At 38.9% G+C, this 21,891-nt stretch overlaps 2 protein-coding genes across 3 annotated transcripts in view; both read right to left on the bottom strand.

Annotated features, from left to right (window-relative positions):
- LOC121519080 (actin filament-associated protein 1-like 1) overlaps window positions 1-17,754 on the bottom strand; it is a 31,437-nt gene extending 13,683 nt beyond the window's left edge. The window contains exons 1-3 of the mRNA XM_041801867.1: window positions 17,608-17,754; window positions 7,691-7,819; window positions 35-115 (exon numbers count right to left, since the gene is read on the bottom strand). Coding sequence (XP_041657801.1) covers window positions 35-115; window positions 7,691-7,819; window positions 17,608-17,629 — 232 coding nt within the window. The 5' untranslated portion in view covers window positions 17,630-17,754. The remainder of the gene's footprint in view (window positions 1-34; window positions 116-7,690; window positions 7,820-17,607) is intronic.
- A 1,403-nt stretch (window positions 17,755-19,157) lies between these two features.
- Window positions 19,158-21,891, bottom strand: part of LOC121518803 (actin-binding LIM protein 3-like) — a 72,092-nt gene continuing 69,358 nt past the window's right edge. For both annotated transcript variants that reach the window (XM_041801425.1, XM_041801426.1), the window contains 2 exons: window positions 21,541-21,621; window positions 19,158-20,610 (listed from right to left, as the gene is read on the bottom strand). In XM_041801425.1, the coding sequence (XP_041657359.1) occupies window positions 20,497-20,610; window positions 21,541-21,621 (195 nt within the window). In that variant the 3' untranslated portion in view covers window positions 19,158-20,496. The remainder of the gene's footprint in view (window positions 20,611-21,540; window positions 21,622-21,891) is intronic.

Raw genomic sequence — 21,891 nt, 5'->3', positions numbered from 1 at the left:
CTTCTGACAAAAACTGGTTTGAAGGTTTACAAACCAAAATCCTCAAACAGCGACTCAACAAAACTGGTCCCGTTGCCATAGAGACAGCTATTCATGTAGACATCTGATCCATTGACTGTGGAAAGGATAAATTAAGGGTTAGAATTAGGATCAAAGTAAGAGTTAGGATTGTGGTCTTTACAAAGATCAGGAGAGTAAGGATTACCAGAGTGAGCAGAAACACAGTAAACAGCAGAGCGAGTCCTCATTGAGTATCTGTACTCAACAAACTGAATTTTCAGACAAATAAATCTCATGGAGATCTCACTCAGACAGGAAGGGAGTCCAGACTGGAGTCTTTAAATCTTTGTAGCAGGAGAACAAAGATAACTGAAGTAACAAAGTGCATGTGAAAGTTTCGTAAACCCACAAAGATTTCTGAAAGTGTTTTAGATTCAGCGCAAGAAAAAGTGACTGAAGAGTTTGGCCGTGGAAAAACTGAAGTGATGTGGAATATAATTACGAGCTGCGGGAAACCCTGTAAAGAGAGTCTGTGAGGGGCTGTCTGGGTCTACGCAATGTGAAGACATGTTTACATGTTGATTTTCTCCTTTCTCTGACCTCCTCTCATTGCCCTCTTTACAACTTTACATTTGATCATCCTCTTACCTAAATCCTGTTAACCTCTCAGACACACTGTAGTCTCACAGATAAACAAACACCCACGATAAAGTACTGAGGCAGTTTCACTACAACTGGCCGTTGACAAAGTGTAACCCCAAGTCAGATAAAAACATGCTCTGTCCTCTTGTAAATAGACACTGCTGTAGAAGCTCAGACAAATAGATAGATTAGAAAGTTTTGACTGAGCTGCTGTAGGTGTCATACTGAAATATGATGAAGCAGTTTAAAATCAAATAGAAACCAGTCTCATTTATATTTTAAAATTACATTCAGATTCAGAGGTTAGACTTTTGACATCTTACGCTTTCTGTTTTTCTTTCAGGACACAGTGAACAGACTTGATTCAGGCTCACTGAGATAATAATGAAGAGTAAAGATTTCTGATAAACGTTTTTCTTTCTTTTCTGTATTAAAGGTGCAGTGTTTAATACCTGACCTAGAACCACTTGGTGGAACTGAATTAGTAAAAATGGAATACATTTATAATTAGGCTTATCTAAATAAACATGTTTTAATTTTAAGAGCTAAGAACTAAGAATAAGCCCTTTTATTCATACACAGGGAGGGTCCCTTCCATGGAGTCCGCCATCTTGAATTTCTTATCTAGCATGTTTTTACAGTACCATGGAAGTAAGCAAATAACAGAAATCTATATTTTAAAATTCCACTAGTCTCTACAATTACCACCAGAACTCAGCATCACAATCTAGAATCTTACTATTTCATGTTGCTAACATTCCCCAGCTGTACACACAACACCTTAAAGATACCTAAACATGCAGAATTTGCAGAGAATTTCAAAAATAGACAATAAGGACTCATGGACTGGTTTCTCATACCAGAAAACCTTAGGTAAACACTGGAATTGCCGTGGATCTCTATATACCTAAAACAGCCAATGGGTCAAATTTACCTGTTCTTAATTGCCTTGATTTTCATAAATAGCACTGATAAAGGACTGTTAATTAACCACTGACATTGAACAGCTTATTAATCACAGATTGGAAACTAGATCACTGCTGGAAGATGATCCGTCACATAGAAAATCGTCTTTGGACTGACTGCCAATCACGAATCTTCGTCATCCCGGGATTCTTACTTGTTAAAAGCACTGAGATTACCTTTTGACATTTAACAATGGTAAATGTCTTTTTTTCCCCTTTTGTATCCATGTTGAAGGTTGATCTTTCGACTTCTGATTTGGCATTGCTGCAATAGAGAGAAGGTATTTCCATTGCACCATATATATATTGCTGGTGTGAAATAAACAGCGGGAAAATCAAGGCTTTCTTATGGGGTAAATTTGACCTGCATGGTGGTTCTAGATATAAATGTCCATTAACAAAATTTGGGTTAAGGCAAAGATTTTTTTCTGACACCAGGTGCTATAAAACAAACTTTTAGGAAAATTCAAAGACTGACAGCCTTTAAAATTGTATACACATCAAGTAAGATACAATTAAAGAACAGACTTGGGTAAATTTTACCCATTGGCAGTGTTAAACATGTAACCGTAGTCCTCTGACTAGTATGAGAGAGATGTGTCACTATCGGTGTGCTTCCACCAAGCAGTCTGGTTTGGTTAAGTTTGGTAAAGCTTGGTACAGTGAACTCCAACATTGCCTGCATTTCTATGGACATTTTAGTAATTTCTACCCTTTATAGGTAATGTCTACTTTCAACCAAAGAAAACTAAAAAGCATTTAAGTCCAGATTTAGTCTGTAAAAAGTCATTACATTGTAGTCAAAACATTTATTCTCTTTACCTGAATCTGGTGCCAAATTATACTTGTTTGTTCTACGTAACTTGCAAAACCTGAGATCCCTGCATTCTATAGCTGAGAGGCAGAAGAGCTACAGATGTGTTTTTTTGACAGACAGATACAGTTGAGAAATATGGCTGAAAAAAACTAAATTTCATTTTAGTTAGGTTTAAGTCTCCTCAACAAATCTAAACTTATTTTTCAACAGAGTGTTTGTCCCCAAAGATCTGTTTTAAGCTTGCCTTAGCTCTTTTCATGGAAAAAACGTAGTTGACAAAATTAACATGAAACATGCTGTACCAACTGAGCCAGTCCACTCGGTGGAAATGACCTATCTACAGTATACTGGTGCATTTCCAACAAGCGGTCTGGTGGCCTCAGTTATGCTTTGGTGTTGCAAAACCTGATTTTGCTTGTGGCACAGCCAACCATAACCCAAACTCAGAATGCAGGTTTTAAAGGTGCAGTGTGAAATATTTGGCCTTGTAGCATTTAGCGGTAACCTTGCAAAGTAGATGGATACACCCATTTGGGTGTTTCTCACGGGCGAATCCATCTTGCAAAGCTCCCGTCTGAACCGTTTGGGCCTGGTTAGAAAGTGACAGGACAAATCAGCGACAAGGGGCACTACTTTTGGGCGCGGCGGAGTCGTGGTGTAAGCAAGCAGCAACAAGAGGCCGGTGCCGTTATGGCGGAAGACATTAGCGTGGATGCTGCTAAAGCACCAGTTTTATCAGAACTTGACAACATTTCTTTGTTAAAAGAAGAACAAAGAACAGCAGTGAGTTGTTTTCTTTTCAAAAACGACAAAAGTCATGTACTGACTTGTCTATAGTTGCCATGGTTTGTGTTATGCAGTTTTATATGGAGTTTAATCCTCGGTAGCTGCGCACGCACACCTCGGTAGCAGCAGCGATGTCATGTGTTTTGTTGCTCTGATTGGCCCGTAAAGATGTGACAGACAGAACATTCATCCAATCACCCTCCCCCTGCCCTTTCCCAAACGCTGTTGATGAGAGGTTTCCCAGATGGATGTGTGAAACACATGTGTGAAACACATCCATCTGGCGTGTCAGGTTAAGTTAGCGGTACAAACTTGGTAAAAATTAAATGCAAAATTATAATTAGGCCAATCTAAATTAGAGTTAATACAACACTCTAATCAGGGATTAAATCAAAATAGCTTTAGCTAAAGCTAACATAGCTATGCTAGCTACATAATAAATGTTACTACATAAGTTACCTTTAGCAAAGTGAGCTTTAGCAAATGTAGCAAAAGCTGACATAGCTACGTAGAAAACATAGCTGCTTTATGAGCTTAGCTAGCTAAACTGCAATCTGTATCCTTGCATACTGTGCACATCTACATTATACAGTTGGAATTTTACATTGTTTAATACTGCCAAATTGTTGACATTTTGCCACATCAAACTAATGTTTAAATGTAAGCTGGGATTGAAAAATTGTTATTTGAAACCTTATAGCTGCTCCAACCAGCAGTTGCTTGTGGCAACCATGATTTTTTAAATAGCCTCCTGGTATGAACGGCCCACTGACAATATAGGAGATAAAGGTTTTTTCTTTGTGCTGTAAAAGAATGAATGGCAACGGTGGGTGAGCAAAAAATATTGTTTTCAGGTATCATACATGTAAGAATATTAAACACAAATGAGTTTATTGGTTGGGTTGTGGGTCATAAGTGCCAGTGTGGTAGGGTAGACAGTATCAGCATTGTCACTTTGTGAAACTAGTGATGCTGTTTATGTTGCAGTGATCCATGAGAGCATGTTGTGGGGTTGTCACTTATAAGTAGGGCAAAATCTTTAGATGAAATTGAGTGTAGGTGAATGTGCATGAGGAGATTCTTATTGAGCTATGTCAGCTTTTCATTTTGGCACAAGTATCTCATTTCTTTTTTATACCAAATAAAAGAGAAGAAAAACAAGAGATGATTAGATCAAATACCTTCTCTCACATTTTATTTATTCATTTATTTATTTATTTGGATCCCCATTAGCCACTCTCTAAGTAACAACTACTCTTCCTGGGGTCCACAAAGAAAGAGACATGTAGATTACAATGATGAAAGTCCAAACAGGAAAAATATACACAATGTTAAAATCATAATTAAAACAAGAATAATGATGACAATACAATTGCAATTACAATAGACACCAATAAAGCCGAGATAAATTTACTAGCAATCAAAAAGGTAATCCCTCATTGGCATGTATTGAATGTGGTCACAATGTAGTCTAAGTGTTCTTTTTCTTCCTATAACAGTGAATGCAGTAACTTCACAATGACACAATGTAACACAAAAGATAACCAAAAAGATTCTAAAATTATAATCAAACATTTGGAATCCAATTAGCCTATTTCAGTGGAGTCTGGGTCATTAGATATTGGTTTAACCTCTTTTTAAACATATGTTAACTAGTTAACCTTGTGATGTCAGATGGAAGACTGTACCTCTAAATATGACAGTACCTGAGTTAGTATTTGTGAGTGAAAGTCTGAAATACCCATTGGATAAATGCCTTGTGTTGAAATCATGACCATTATGACTAAACAGCAACATTTGGCATTTTATACAATAAAATATTTCTGAAAAAGGAAAGCAGAGAAACAATAATCCTCTCTTTCACCAATGACCAGCTTTTCTATCACAGTTCAGTGCTAGCCTTGCAGCTCTATTACTAGTTGTAATTTTTCTAAGTCTGTGTTTGATGCGCTTGACCACATAGCTGGATAGTAGTCAAAGTGAGTGAGTGCTAATGTTTGTTTGGAGATGTAGTACTGAGGTAGAACTATAGTACATCTTTTTATAACTGCCAGACCTCTTCCCATAACTCCGACAGATTTCTCAATCTGCTTTGACCACTTAAGTCTGCTGTCTAATATCACACCAAGGAGTTTGACTTCTTCAGCTCGTTCAGTGGACACATTTTTAATGGATAGTTTTAACTGCGGTTTGTCTTTTAATTTAAAATTTGATCCAAACACAATACTCTTTGTTCTGGACAAATTAAGAACAAGCTTATTACTCCAAACCCAATTAACGACTGCTTGTAGTTCCTTATCCAAAGCACTCGATAAATCCTTAACTGGTTTTGCTGGTAGATAAAGGGTTGTATCATCTATCAAGAGGAAGGTCACAGATACAGATACAGATATGGATATAGAGAAAAGTAGTGGACCCAGGCAGTTTTCTTGTGGTACACCACATTGCAACTGTTGTAAATCTGTAACATTTTAATTTGTGTAATAACAATTCATGATCCAGAACATCAAATGCTAAGCTAAAATCAAGCAACACTGCTCCAACTAGGTAATTCAGTATACTGAATGCAGTTATCGGTGTTAGAGCGGTTCCAGTAGAAAGACCTTCTTGATACGCATGTTGGTAGTCTGTGGTTAAATTATTTTGCTTAAAAAACTGCTGTATTTGTTCACAAACTGTCTTTTCAAGCAGTTTACTGGCAGCAGACCTATTGGTCTGCAGTTTTTACCACTAAATTCTTCTGCTAAGTTTTTTTGTAAAGGGATAACTTTTGCCTCTTTCTGTCCAGAGGGAAAAATACAGTTGGTGATACTGGTGTTAAAGATGTGGCAAACTGGTCCAGCCAGACACCTAGTAACCAGTTTTAAAAGCTTTCCATCTAATTGTCCCTACCTCCTGGTTTGTCAGTATTTATGGTTAATGAAAGTTGTTCAACTTGTTTTACATTAACTGAATTTAATTCAAATTTGAGGGAGTTGTTACATTTCATGAATTGTGCAATTCTTAACTCACCTGAGGGACATAAACTTACAGATGATAATTGTTCTCTTAATTCTTCTACTTTAATCAAGAAAAAAGATTTAGATAATTTGCAATTTCATGTGGTATGGTGAGGAATGAGTCGCCTGTGTCCACAAAAGCTGGGACTTTACTTGGTTTTCTTCCCATAATTTCATTAAGTGTACCTCACAACTTTTTCCCATCAAATATACAGTCACTTATTTTATGTTTAAAAAACAGCTTTTTCTTTTTCCTCTTCAGTTTAGCAACAAGGTTTCTTATTTTACAAAAGGCTTCCCAGTCTGCCCTGTTCCCTGATTTGTAGGCAATAACTTTTGCAGTATCTCTTTCAAGCATTAAACATCTTAACTCATCTTCAATCCATTCTGCTTTTACATTTTTTACTGTATGCTTTTTAATTGGTGCATGTTTGTCTGCTACAGGGTTAAATATGTCCATAAAAGCTTTGATGGCATCATCAGGATGATTTTCCTTGTAAACATCAGACCAACATAATTGATCTACAGCTGCACAAAAAAGAGTCTTGACAGAATCTCTTATATGATCTTTCATAAATTATTTTGGGATTCCCTTTAGGTACCTTTGCTTTCTTGGTTATAGCTATAATATTGTGATCACTAAATCCAATAGAAACAGAAATCCCTTTACAGCACATCTCCACAGCATTTGTAAAGATGTGGTCACTGAAAGTGGCTGTTCGTTTACCAAAATTGTTAATATGAACTCATGTTGGTTGATTAATGACTTGTGTCAAATAACATGCATTAGTTACACTAAAAAGCCTAGCCTTTAGTGAACGATCCTTGGACATACAATTCATATTAAAATCTCCCATAAGATAAATCTCATTCCCAGTGTCACAAACATTTTCAATCATATCACACAATTCATCCAGATATGTGCCATTTGCACACGGTGGCCTGTAACAGCACCCAACTAACAATGGTTTGACATACAGTAAATGTACTTGCAATCACAAGACCTCTAAACTAGTAGGCATATGTTCATTTTTACTGGGATATGATCCTGGATGTTAATACCCACCCCTCCTCCATGTGAGTTTCTATCTTTCCTGTATATATTATATCCCTGTATTTTTATCGCTACATATGAGAATGTGTAATCAAGATGAGTCTCTGTGACTGCCAGAATATGAATGTTATTTGTAATCAATAAATCTGACACATTTACAATTTTATTCCTTAGACTGCAAACATTAACATGTGCAAGTCACAGTCCTTTTCAAGGTAACTTTGCCAAAAGTGTCATAATTGAAATGTTCTTATTTTCTCATCTTTTAGCTGTTTTTTAAAGAGGAACACTTGCTGACATAATGTAAAATGTTTGTTGTTAATCATTTAGCCCTCATTGTGGTGGTGTTCTTGTCTTGAGGTGGCTTAAATCTGATCAGATGGCTTAAATGTGATCATTTGAGACACCTGTCAGGTTTATTTTGTACCTGAGAGTGGGAGTGAGTCCAAGATGTTTCGTACGGAGGCCATTTTTTCAGAAGTAGCAGGACTGACCGTCTCATGGTCCAGCATCTTCAGCAGAGAGCCCAGCTCATTGACAAGTCGCTCCATCACCACTGAGAAACACAGTAAATACAAGAGAACACGTTATCTGGATTTGTAGCATGAAAAATTGTTCTTTGGTGCCATCTTGTCAGTGTGGGAGCAGCCTCTTCTGCAGTCTTAACATGGCTAAAATGCTTATGCTGTTACACCAAATGCATTAAATATCAATTTAACACACACATGCACAGCCTTACAAACATGTGCCAGTGATCATGCAGTCGGTCTGGAACTCAGCCTACCGCCTGTTGCAACAGCTGACAGGGAGGAGGGTGTTTTTTTCAACCTAACATATCGCCCCATTCATAACGTCCATATCAGAGCGAGTGCTGTGAGTGTTTTTCTGTGTTCTCTTGTCCCTACACCATAGCACATCAAATCCAGCTTTCATTTTTGACGTTTTCAGCTTCTTTCAAAAATATTTTCATGTTCAACACTGACTTCCTGTGTGTCTCTGTGTGTGCGTTTGTTGACCTTGACATTGTTCAGAAAGCCCTGCCACACTCTCAAACATCCTGCTGGCTCAGAGATGACAAAGAGCAGAGAAAAAGGGGAAGAGAGTCAGAGAAGAGGAGGGGAGGAAGAGAGGGCAGGAAGTTTCCTATCCTGGAGGAAACAGAGCCAAAGAAAAGAGGAAAATCTGAAGTTCCACTAGAGATAGGAGAGGATATGACTACTAAACTGCTCACCCAGCTGCCCCCTCATTCATATGAGACATCACAGAGGCAGATGTTTGGGCACAAGTTTGGGTCTTAAGCAAAGTTGGCTGACCTTTAATTAGAAACACAGTATGGAGATAATTTCTTTCAGCTTGGATTTCCCTGGAAAGTTTTATAGTCCAACTATGGCCCACTTGCTCTTTAATACTTGTTTTCACCCCAAACTGCCAACAAAGTTATTTTGGGAAACATCTGACCTTTTCCACTCAATGAAATCAAAATGAAGAAAATACATTATTGCTTCATTTAATTAAAAGAAAGCATTGACAGGAAGTTCAAGGACACTTAGTGGGGGGTTTGAACCTATAAATTTGTGGGGGATTTTTTTAAAACAACCATGCTGTCCACCAAAAACATACTCAACCTCATGCATCCTTTTTCAGAGAAATTGAAGCTCTTTAAGACATTTAGGCTTCCTTATGATCTTAATAAATCTCCATTTCATTAAGTAACCTGTTCTCAATGTGCACCACTGATAAAATAATAAATCACTGACCCTAATAAGCTGTTTATCTTCTAATGTGTTTAATTAATTCAAAATCAGTAGAGTATTTTACTTGAATTTCTTTGATAGTTTCTTTACTCCTCTGTGACTAAACAACTCTGGGGTTGTGTATATAACTTAACCTTGTGAATGTCACCTTGGATTATGGGAAACAACGATTAACACTTTTCTGAAGGATTATTGACAGTTAATGGAGCAGAAACGTGTTTAAGAATGACACGTTGATTAAAAGCTTCCAAAATCATAAGAGGTTGGATTCACAGGGTAACTCAAAAATTAGAGAGGCACCAATTTTGAAAGTTAGGGCTGATACTGATGTTCAACACAAGAATTTTGCTGTTGCTGTTACTGATATTGATTCCCATCACTTCTTTTGGTGTAATACTTCTAATGCCAACATTTTTTGTCTCTTCTTTGACCATGAACATAAATCAGGGTATTTCCAACAGGTCAGTTCTTCTGCACTGTGAAAAAATTCTCAACTAATCTAGTAGTTAGGATTATCAGATGTTGGCATAAAATTGATTAGACACAACAGATAAACATCGGTAACTGATATCTGTTCATTCCACGTGATTCAGCCTGTAAGTTGTTTGCAATCATGTGATCCCGAATGCTTGTTGGGGGTCAGAAAGTGGGGGTAGTCATTAGGAATGTATGGAAAAAGAGGAAAGTTAGTACTTTAAAGCTCTAAATTGACCTGTACATTGCAGTTACCATTAGAAAATTTCTATATCATTGAGTACGATCCCTATACTTTACAAAAAAGTGTTTTTCCCCCAGTTTAACTGATTTACCTGCTGTGGAGGCGATCAATTTTGCAAATATGCAGACCTTCTAGTGTCTAGCATTGTCTAGCCTGGTGAAAGGGAGACAAGAGCCTAGAGCTGTGTCCCTTTAACATGAAAAAAAATCCTAACTTTGTCACAAACATGCCTTTAACAGAAATGGTGAAACACTATCCTTGCGGGGTAAGTGACCGAGTAATAATGTGCTGTTCATGAATTAACCTGTTCTACAAAACGTCTCTTTTATGTTAGCCACTGTAGCTAGCTCCTATTTGAATTTCAGGTTCCTTACTTCTATCCTTTGTTGTTCAATCCAAATCTAAAAAGTCAAACTGTAAAAAAATTTGGAGCTGATTGGGAGCCAAACATCCAGCTCTACCAAGCTGAGCCAGATGATCTGGCTTTCTTGAAATAGACGGATTTCCCATCACAGCGATCGAGACTTAATGAACATCAGTTGAGGAAACACAGATAAGATCAGAGTTTAATGTGCTGTTTCATTAGCTTTAGCTAATGCTAACATAGCTACTCTAGCTATTTGATGACATTACTACAAAGCCAGTGCAGAAAACTTAGCTTTAAAACCCTTAAGCAAACGTAGCTAAAGCTTACTTGGCTATGCAGATAAGGGCTGCTTTGAGAGCGTCATTTTAGCTAAAGTGCTACCTGGCCGACAAAGCTACCTAAGCTATGCTTGCTGCATCTGTGTTTCCATGTAGCTTTTCAGTTCGCAGACTGTTAATTTGGTTTTATTAAAGGGATACTTCAACATTTTGGCAAATTCACCCACTGCCATAACTCCTATAGTCTTAGTAATAGGTTCATTTCCTTTAGTTGCAGGCTGCATCTGTGTTTCTAGATCTGGGGGGACTGATATACCAGCTGCACAGCTAACGCTGTGGAAGCAGACAGAATTTTTGCTTTACCTCATCAAACTCATCAAATACACAATCCAACAACTCCAAAACGCTCTCGTGGACAAGTTGCGACCTGCACATTCACCAAGCTATGAAATAATAACGTATAATTATGTAACGTTGTGACACATGAAGCGAATACTCTGAACTATTTCTTGAATAAACCACTGGGTGGAGTGACACAGTGCAGCAGCCATGTCTAGAGTGTAGTTCCGGCTTTGCATTTAACTTTAAAACATCTCCGTCTCGTAATGTTCCATGATTATTTCATAGCGTGGTGAATGTGCAGGTCACAACTTGTCCACAAGACAGTTTAGAGTTGTTGGATTGTGTATTTGATGAGTTTAATGAAGGGAAGCAAAAAGATTCCGCCTGCTTCCATAGCGTTAGCTGTGCAGCTGGTATATTGGTCCCCCCAGATCTAGAAACAGCTAGGACAACTAAAGAAAATGAACCTATTACTAAGACTATAGGAATTATGGCAATGGGAGAATTTGCCAAAATGTTGAAGTATCCCTTTAAATAGTTTGTGGTCAGGTTTTGCAGGTTATGTTTTTCTTTTTGGTAACCCTTACCTTAACCCTTGCCCTAACCCTAAACAGAAGTTTGATCTGATTTTATTTTGAAGACGTTAGCGTGTATTTCCATTTGAGATATATGGCGTCCCATATGAGCAATCTGTGAGAGTGGCTGTCAGAAATTAACCGTCTGTGGCCAGACTGTCTTAGAGATGTTGGCACATCTTGACAGAACATTATACTGACATTTTGCCTCTCCCCTACTCAATACAGTGAAACGTCAAAGCTAAAACTGATGTTGAACATCAAACATTAAGTTTCTGGAAGCCAGCAGATGCCAAGGGAACGAACACCTGCAATTTGAACTAAAACTGGTACAAAGGTTAAGCTAAAATAAGATCAAAACTGCATCAGTTTCCCTCACACATAGAAAGAACTGAGTGAGAGAAAAGCCCTCAGTCTCCCATAGCCCCCCCACCCCCCCACCCCCCATATATCCCCCCCTAGTCTGACAATACTCTATTGTCTCTGCAAGGGCCAAATTTAGATGATCACAATGCTCCGCAAGACCAGAGAAAACAATACAAAGTCAGAAAGTCCAACATAAACAGAACAGGAACTCACACACTCACACACAGTCCTAGAGGGGAGTGGTGCTCTGCAGCTGCATCATCTCGATCCACAGGCATTCTGAGCTAAAGGAGATTTCTCCAGCAGCTGTGAGAGTGTGTAGTATCTCTCGTCCAGCAGCTGTGATTTCCTGTCTTAGTTGTTGACAGAAGCTTTACTTCACTCCTTCCTGATCTTGACTCTCCTCCATCCTCTACCTCCTCTTGCTCCTACTTTTCCATTTCCCTCCATCCTGCTGGTGTTTCACTTTCTGTCCCAGCTTCTGTCTTCCTCTATCTCTTTTTTATTTACCAGTGAATGAACAAGAAGTTTCTCAGACTATTGTTGCTCGGATCAAAGAGGGCTTTGCTTTTCAAGGAAACGTGCTAAAAGCAACACAATTTAATCGATGTCTGTGCAAACAGAGTTAAAAGGAGCGGGCTAATGGAGTTTCTGGCTGGGTCTAACTTTAACCAGACAGTCAAGGCCATCCACTAATTTTCTCTCTCTGTTATACTCTGTGTAAATCTATCTCTCTCTATCACTTTCTCTCTTCTCTCAGGGGGCACCCAAGGGTTCAGAGGCTGAGAATCAGCTGTTCTGGAGGCTTGTGGTCGGTCTCACCACAGAGGGATCTTTGTACACCCCCCATACCACACAGAAATACTGGCGGCACAGATTTCTTCGAAGCCTTTTCCTCTTAATGGATGGACACATGGATTATTTATTTGTTTCTTACATATACTCTGTCCTATATTAAGCAAAAATACAGTCATATACATTCTGAAAATGTTTTTGTGAGCTTTTACATTTTTGTTTTTCCTCAGACAGGCTTCCTGTATGAAGAAGGTCGGTCATGAGACCTTGAGGCATGCGACTCTAATTTGAACTGATTTGGTGTGTTGGTTGCAGCTAAGAACAAATATGCTCACTGCTGCTGCTGTTTATCTCACCACAAAATGTTTATGGGCGGCAGGGTGACAGAGAAATCATACTTTTCTCCTCCTGACTTGAGGCTTTCACTCCCATCCATTACACATCCAACCCATCAATCACAACAATCCATGGCTTACCTCCTCCCTAACTCGCCTTTTAATCTTTTGCAAAAAATAAAAAAAATTGTGGCAACACTGAACTGACTTGGGCTTTTCTTCCATGAACGTTTATCCATTTTTGACACTACATAATTTCAAATAACACAATCTCCATTATTTGTATGGCTTATTGTGTCAAAAAAGTCCAATCTTGAGCCATATTTCAACCAAAAGAAAGCGCAAAAGTGGTCCATGTAAATTTGTTGGTCAGTTCAACTGGATTATGGGTCATAATTGAGATGTGATACTTTCAAATTGTTCCTGCATTTGGACAATCACACCTACATCTAAACTGAACACATCTGAGTTTTCTCTACTTTTTGGCAATCAAAAACAAGAAATGCCCTCATTTCTTGTGGTATCTAGGACTTTTATTTTGTAGTTGCTCCATTAAAACACAGCCCAAGTTCCAATGTTTCCTAAAAGCAGATGATTAAGGGAAAAGGGATCATTTCAGATACACAAAGTGGCACCAACATATGCCTTTTAAGCCTCCAAACTGTCTAAAGCTGACATTTTGTCCTCAGGTTCCTGCCTCCCCCTCACTTCCAGAGATGGATCTCACATTCTCTCTTCCACTCCTTTCTTCTCTTCTCTCCCTCCCTCCCTTTTAACTCCTCTGCCTCTCTCCGTTCCTTCTCCAGACACCCGTCCTCTTCAGGCTGAGGTCAGATGTCAAGTCTTGGCGGCCCCAGCAACTCCCTCTAAAACAAAAGTCTGCTTCAGATCCAGCATCCTGTAATTCATATTTTTTCATGACAACAGTAGATTGGTGTCACTGTTTGGCCCCGGGGAAAGCGTTCAGTTAAAAAGTCCCCTCCAGAGCCAAAGTGGAGATCTTTAAAAAGAAACAGCTGGGGAGGAAGAGTCCTGAATTCTCTCTTTTTCCACATTCTTTGAGTATCTTATCACTTTCTTTAGATAGTAAATAGTGTGGAGACACAAGGAGCAGAGGACCAGACATGTGGCACAGCAGGAGTTTGATCTAACAACCAGACTGTTGTGCTGCAGATCACCAGGTATGGAGCCTTTCAGACTTCAGTGTGACCGTGGAAAAACACTCTGCATTGCTACCTTAAAGAGGGGGTATTATGCCTTTTTTCAAGGCTTTACACCATCTCTCTGATACCCACGTAGTACCTTCACATGGTTTACAGCTCAAAAACTCCTCATGTTTCCCACACTGGCATCCTGAAAAACCCTTATTTTAACCTCCATCTGAAACGCTTTGTTTTCACTGCTGTCTCTTTACCCCCCCCCCCGACCTGCTTTCCTCTGATTGGCCGATTTTTCTGGAGGCTGGCCAGCGGCAAGACTCAATATTTTGTGCCTGCCCCCTCCAATGTGGCTATGTTGCTGAGCTAGTACTTGTAAACTTCGTATGAACTGGTCTGACTGAGTAAAATATGGTGAATTTTGATATACGTCTGTACGTGTTAGACCCAGAGACCCTGATAGTTTGGGGAGAGAGAGAGGGGGAAGAAAACCAGCAGCAGCCAAGGATAGAGCAGGATGTATCTGTTTGGTAAGTATTACTGTGTTACTAAATGGCTAAATGGCTAAAAGGCCTTGTGGGGGTGGTCTGTTCTGCTTTGCTAGCAGCACGGAGGAACCAGTCAGGAGATCCTACTGCGATGACCTCATCAGTTTGCTCCATCGAAATCTCATCTCAGGAAGATCTCAGAGAGATTCCCAATGAACCGTTTACATCAGTTTACAATCTAATTCCAAGATTACTGCCGCATACGTTTACGTTGCGGTTTGAAAATTTGCATACATGAAGTATGGACACCCAACATTGTGACTTTATATTTATGTTTTAAAAATTGTTAAAGTATAATACCCCCTCTTCAAAACCTTTTTATGTAGATTTGTAAAAGGGCATCTACTTGATGGAACATTCTAACTTTTCTGGACAATATACCAACACTCCTCAGTCTACACATCTCACAAATTTACCCTTCTGACTGACAGACAATGAGATTTGACATTTGTGCGTATTTTTGGTTTTTCACTCTCTACTGTATCCAGAAGTTATTTTCGATGTTTCCCACTACAAAAGATTGTTGTATCATCAGCAAATAAAATACACTTGAGTGACTTAGAAACAAACATAAATCATTTATACACAATATGAACAACAACGCTCCAAGCACTGAACCCTGCGGCACCCCACACGTAACTTTTAAAAGGTTTGAGTTTGTATTATTGATTTGGACAAATAGGTGCCTGTCCTCCAAATAGCTGCTTAACCAATCATGACCTAGTCCTCGGTGTCTGGTGTTGAGCCCACTCACAATCACATCATCCATTCTTGTGTATTGTTCTAGTTCATCAACTTCTCTCTCCAAAAGACAGATTTTCTTGTCTTTTTCTGTTATTTATTTCTGTAACTCACACACTTCCTCCATTAGTCCAAGCAGTCTTGTCTGTTGCTTTGCCACTTTTGTTATTTCCTCCAACATGAAATTTAGAGACTGTTTAATCTCCTCCATGTCCTCGCCTTGGGGCTTCTTAGGCAACATTTGGCAAAGAATTCAAAATAAGTTTTTTGGTTTATCCAAAAGTTTACAGACAAACCTGTCGCTATTAGGACAGAAAATGCTGACTCACGACTGAGGAGCCATCCATGCTAATATCTTCCGGCATAACAGCACTGGCCTCTTGTTGTTGCTGCTTGCTCACGTCACGACTCTGCTTCGCCCGAAAGTAGTGCCCTTTGTCGCTAATTGGTCCTGTCACTTTCTAACCGGACCCAAACGGTTGGCAAGATGGATTCGCCAGTGAGAAACAAAGAAACGGGTGTATCCATCTGGTTTGCAAGGTTATGTTATCTATACATTAACTTAGTTTCTTCCTTCCACCAGACTGCACAGGTGCATGCAAAGGCCTGCTGTTTCCATATTTCAACTGAAGCTACAAAAAACTACAACAGAAAAAAAGAATTCATGGAGGCATTTTCCTGTCCTTTCAAACTTCTCTCAAAATTAACCAGCTGAAGAGTTTTGAACTTCCTGACTGTGGGAGAGGATGGAAGAGGGGGCAGGGTGGAGGATCACAGGGTGAGGAGGAGAAGGAAAAGGGAAAAGGAAGTGCAGGAGAACCATGGTTGAGGTCAAGGCTTATGGCAGTTGTTAAACAGGCAACTTATATTCCAGTGTGCACAAAGGTAGCCTATGGCATACAAACATGACTGCAGATTCTATGAAACTTAGCCCCTGTTGTTCTTTTTCTCTTTGGTTTTTACTACTTTAATGTCTTTTTTTATTGCAGAAGATTTTATTTTGCCTGGGATAAAAGCGCTCTTTCAATGATAAGAGAATTTTTCTCAAGTGAACAGCTGCACATGATTAAGCACCAACAACAGTTTGGTTATTCTAAATTCTGAAGGTCCTTTATATTGGAGAAAAACACATATCAGAATAATATGCCATACTTTTGAAAGTTCCTTATTAACTAAGTGATGTTTTTTGCACCTTGGTTCAATATGATAGCATACTGGGAAACACACATTACAAATCTCAACAGCTGGATTGGGACCCAAAAGTGGGCCATTTACAGTAAGTTGCAAATGTACACAAGGCAAACAAAGTTTAAAAAGTGCTTTTAAAACATTTTTTCTTTGCTCCATCAATCTTTTTTGTAACGTGAGGTCCAAACAGGCACATTTTGATCTAACATATCTGAATGGTAGAAAAAAAGTTGTTAGTCATGTTGTTCCTGGGTAGGCTGAACAGTTACACACTTTAGGCTTTGACATACATGATAACTATGATTAAGATCATGATACAGAGCTGCCTCAACACAGTTTAGAGGCCGTGGCCTTGAGATTCTGAGTGAAAGGGCAACATCTGACTGATTATTTTGACTATAATAAACATAAAATCCCTTTTAGTTTGCATTTAAGGGAACCAGCACTTTACCAGAGTAACTTTCCAAAATAACTGACCCATTGGTCTAGCTCTAGGCATATTACCTGTACTTGAAGACCTGAGCAAAGGAGTATGAATGAATGCTTTCCTCTGACTAACTGTTTCCCAGTAGTCATTCTCCCTGCCAGATTTTCAAGAGCTTCATCACCTGGTGTCACATAATGCAGCTTCCTGTTTGCAGCTCTGTAGCCTGAAGGCTGTGTAACAGAGCGGCGATTGAGCTGCTGCCTCCCGCTGCATCTTCACTTCCAGCGGAGCGGCTTCCAACAAGGCACTTCCTTGTTGTTGGTATCAGATTGCATCACTGTACCTGAGTGAGGAGGACTGCGCCTTCACCCACACACAGCGCACCATCCGGCGTGAAGGTGTATGACATCACTCTTCCGTTACTACGGCCGTTAACCCGGAGCGGGCACGAGTCATGCACGGTTTCCCCATTACAAATATTCCTTTCCGTCTTTCTTTTGTTCATAAAGGCTACAAACATAAGGAGAAGGACTGTTGTAGTAAACGTCGAGCTATTTGCTCAGTTTTATGACGGCTGTCCAGCAAGAGGGATATTTTTGTGTACTCGGGCCGTTTGAAGTAGTTGTAGCAGTTCTTGCATAGAGAGGACACAACTTCCCATGTATATTTAGCGATATCAAAGTTACAGTAAAGTTACGGTGTATCTTCTGTCATAAAAACGAACACGTGATATTGAAATAAATTCATACTCACCACTTTGGCGTTTGGAGTCCATGTCATGCAAGTTATAAACACGTTGCTTATTTCCGCTGTTAATCCCTGAGTTGTTCCATTCAAAAGCGACGGTTACTTTAGGCGTGTTCACCACAGATGCAGCCGAGCTCTGTAAGCCTCTGTGCGGCCAAGTGAGTCAGAGGGGCCGCTACAGTTTGTAGTTTGACTCGGCAGTCGCTGGTTCGCCATCCACAGCTCCACTAGGTCCTAGTGCTAGTCGGAGAATCTCTTGTCACTGTATTTTGAGCACTCAAGGGTCAGAGAGAGTTTTAATCCCTTTTATTTGTCGACTTTGTCCTTTACAAATGCAAACAACGACCCCGATTGCATCGGTCAGTAAAGTTGATTTTTAAAAATGCAAAATAAGCCTCTTCTGCAGACGCTTTCAACAGATTACACATACATTTTACCCAAACACTTAAATCCTTGTGGCTTTAGCTAATGGTTAAAACCAGCTTACTCTTAAATCCCTTTGGTTCTAGCTACCTTTTGTGAACCCCCTTACATGGCTTTTGTGAAATCCAGGCTATAGCTGTATACTCTTTTATCAGGAGCCTGATACAGGAGCCTGATAGGAGCTTTAACACATGAATTAATTCAAACATTGAGCCAATACTTTCAGTACATTTTCAACATCTTTATCAATAGATTCGTTGCTGATGACATCATGCAGCAGCAGAGAACTCCTGGTGGGGGGCAAGAAGTGATTTCTGCATATGGGAACTATCAAAAAGGCCATGCTTTGAGTCATTTATGACTGTGCCCCCATGGAGCTTTCAGGATCAGACTGCAAACCATTTTTTTCTTCTTCTTTTTGGCTGATTAGCCATTTTACTTTAGCTTTTAACTTCAACAGATAGCTTGTTAATTTTGGCTATGTCAACTATTAATCCTTAAGTTTTTACTTTCATTATTAACCCCCTTACCTTATATTCCACATACTAGGCCTATCATTTTTAGTAAAAGAAAAAAAACTACAACTTTGTTTTTCAGTAACTTAATGTTATTTTAACTGAACCCAGTGAAAAAGTGAATCATTTGAACTGTTAATTTTGCAACAGTTCAAAATACGAAATAAGGTGATTTTAGGTTGTAGATCCTTTATTTGAGTTTCCTGTGTTCTAAACATATAAGTTTACATGCCCAGTAGCTATGTTTGTTAATTTGCTGGTCTGTTCTGCTCCCTACCACTGAAGCCAATGATTGTTTTGTGTAGCTCTGTTATAGATATGGGTTGATCTGACTGGTGAAAGTGGGAGCTTTGAGAGAAGTCAGATGAAATTCTACATCAAATTATACTACAGTTCAGAATTATATTACAGGCTGGTCAGTTATTTCGAGATAATTTGGAAAAACCATTACCATTGATTTCTCCTACCATCATGTAATGTCTTCTGAAATTATATTAATAAGAGAATGAATAATTCAACAGTGATGCCTGAATAATTTATTCAGAAGTTGTAGGGACTGACATGAGTTTGCATATTGTAGATGTTTAAGTTAAAAACGTAAGCACATACACACCTGGTGGTTTCAGTTCTTTAAGCAGCAGGACACAGTAATGCACCTATTATATCCAGAAACAGATGAGTTAGTTTTAAACCATTAAGCTCAGACTTAAACCGTTTCTTCCAACATGTTTCACACTATTTAAGTCACAAGTCAACCCTTCATTAAATAGTCTCATAGAGTTCTTTTTGAATCTCACTCTCTTACTTTCCTTCTTTTCTCCATCATTTTCTCTCCTTCCCAGCTTCCTGGTAACTATTATAACTTCATGGTATCACCTTTACTCTGAGAGGTTCTGAATATTCTTTCTCATTAATCTGCTGTAATCACACACATGCACGTGTGCATGTGCACACACAGATATATGAGTCTGGATAAAGCTTAATCCAGCACTTCGTGGGTGCAGCTGCAAGTTGATGTAACTCTAAGTTCTTTAAATAAACAAGGGCAACATAAATATCTTAAATTGTGAATAGCAATAAAAACTGATTTTTAGACTTAACAAACATACCTCAGCTCAGAACAATGTCACATTGCATTTTAAAGACCATGTCAGTGAAATTAGCCTCTGCTCATGATTTACAAACAAAAACTCTAAACAGTGATATGGCTTCAGAAAAAAAACTGACATCAAAATTCTACACATGCCTGTATTATAAAAAGAAGAAAAGCTTTGGATATCTTTATCAATACATTACAAAACACCACATGTGCCATGACCAAAACCCTAATGTCAAGGATCATCATACTCTTGTCCACCTAGCTTGTGTTTGTGAGACAAAACTGGACTCCTTTTACCATCAGCAACATGTCAGTCTGTCTTTCAGGCAGCTAAATCTCTTTCCAAAATAGTCTCTGTCACCTTCAGCATGAATTGATGTTTGACTCATGGCAGCAGACCTTCAATCTGCTATCAAGCGCTTCAGCTTTAACTCCACCTGCCCTGCCGATTCCCCTGCAAATATACTGCCATCTGCTGGTTGAAGACAGAGAATCAGCCAACTAATCCCTCTGCTCATGATCCTTTAGTCTGCTCCAGCTCCAGTGATGCTCATCTGCCCTCTCACCAAGTCTTCTGATCCCCTCCCAGTTCCTCTTCCTCTTAATTTAGTCTCTCTCCCTTTAGGTCTGTTGGGTTACTCTGTACGTATTGCTTAAGAAGTCAGAGTGCACATGAGTTGAATCACACTGAGATCAGGATGCCAACAATTTGCCATTTTGAACCCAAAGGAGTAAAGACTTTTACAAAAGCCAGTTCCTCTCCATCAGAGAGAGAAAGTCAATCATGGGTCGCCTGGCTTTTCTGGAGGCAGGAGGCGGAGCTGCACTGAGTTAGACACCTCTTGTGACTTAAGTTTCTCAGAAGAGTCGGACCTGTTTCTTCAGTTCGTTCTTCTTCCACTGAGCGAGATGATCAAAGGCAGACATGGACATGCCAAAGACTCGGTAGAACTCCTCAGGTGAGAGGTGACGCTGGGGAAAAAGAGGGGACGGAGCAATTTCAATGACTGAAGGCAGTGACTGCTACTTTCTGATGAGCCTACAAAAAAACAGGACAAAGAATCCTTGCCTGTCTCAGAAACATAAGTAAACACTTAACAGCCGCACATCCAGCCTCATTTTGAATACACTTTGAGAACCCTTACTTTACCGCTGGTGGCCTTCGTCATATTGTAATTTCATTTGGCCCAATGCATTTTTTTCAAGCCTATTACCTACTAAAATGTTCTAAATTTTGACACTTCAGTTCTTTCCAACAACGTAATTTAAAAGAAACTATCCAAATATTGTAATGATCAACAGTATTGAAAAATAATGAAACTTGAAAAATCTTAAGCTATATTTTTTATTATGAAAAGCTGCCTCAGGGAAAGACAGAGGGAAAACAGTTTGTAAATTGTAACTTGTCTGTGCAATGTAGACAGTGAAAATGAGCTTTCTTGAAAATGTTCTGTAATTTAAAACAAGATATTGTTGATAATTGAACCTCAATTTATACAAAATGTATATCATTTGTGTATTTCTTGGTTAGAACCATGGCTAAATATCTGACCACTTTCATGAATATCTTTAAATTTTCTTACTTTTATAGTACACTTGAGAAGTTACTATCAGTGTTTTAGATTTTTTTTCAGGTACATACAGTGCCTATATAAAGTATTCACCCCCTTGGACTTTTTACCATTTTACTGAATTTATTTATTTACAGAATGGAAATAAAGGCAGTGAATATTTCATACATTTTTAATGTTGGTTTTTAGCGCTTAAACAAGAATCACAGCATCATACTCAAGCTTTTATCTTTTCCAGCTGTGTTTTTATAACACTTAGGGTTGTCTTGGTGTGGTCTGATTAACACTTATTCAGGTACATGTAAAAAAGTAAAGTCCTGTAGGAGTTTACCTCCAGTCTGGCTCGGTCGACATCACCTGGGAGACGCTGCTGCTTTCTGACTGACACCACTAGGGCTTCATAGGGGTAGATCTAATGCACAAAACAAGAAAAAAAGCCTCAGAAATATTACTTCACATAAAATTGGTTTCCTTACTGCAGATGAGGGTGACTGAAATGTTTACATTCCTCTGTCACCCTCCAGTGGCCAAAAATAGCGTTGATCGTAATACCAGGGCTAAGATTTACCATTTGAACAGAGGAATTTGCTTATCACAGTTGTTGCTTAAGTTTCCCCTACAAACAGATGTAGCTCATTTTTTAGGTATTAAAATATATTTCTTTAATTGTTTATGTATTTTT

This window comes from Cheilinus undulatus, linkage group 12, assembly GCF_018320785.1.
Source record: "Cheilinus undulatus linkage group 12, ASM1832078v1, whole genome shotgun sequence".
Lineage (NCBI taxonomy): Eukaryota > Metazoa > Chordata > Actinopteri > Labriformes > Labridae > Cheilinus > Cheilinus undulatus.
The sequence above is the reverse complement of the archived record's forward strand: the minus strand, read 5'-3'. Positions and strand labels throughout refer to the sequence as shown.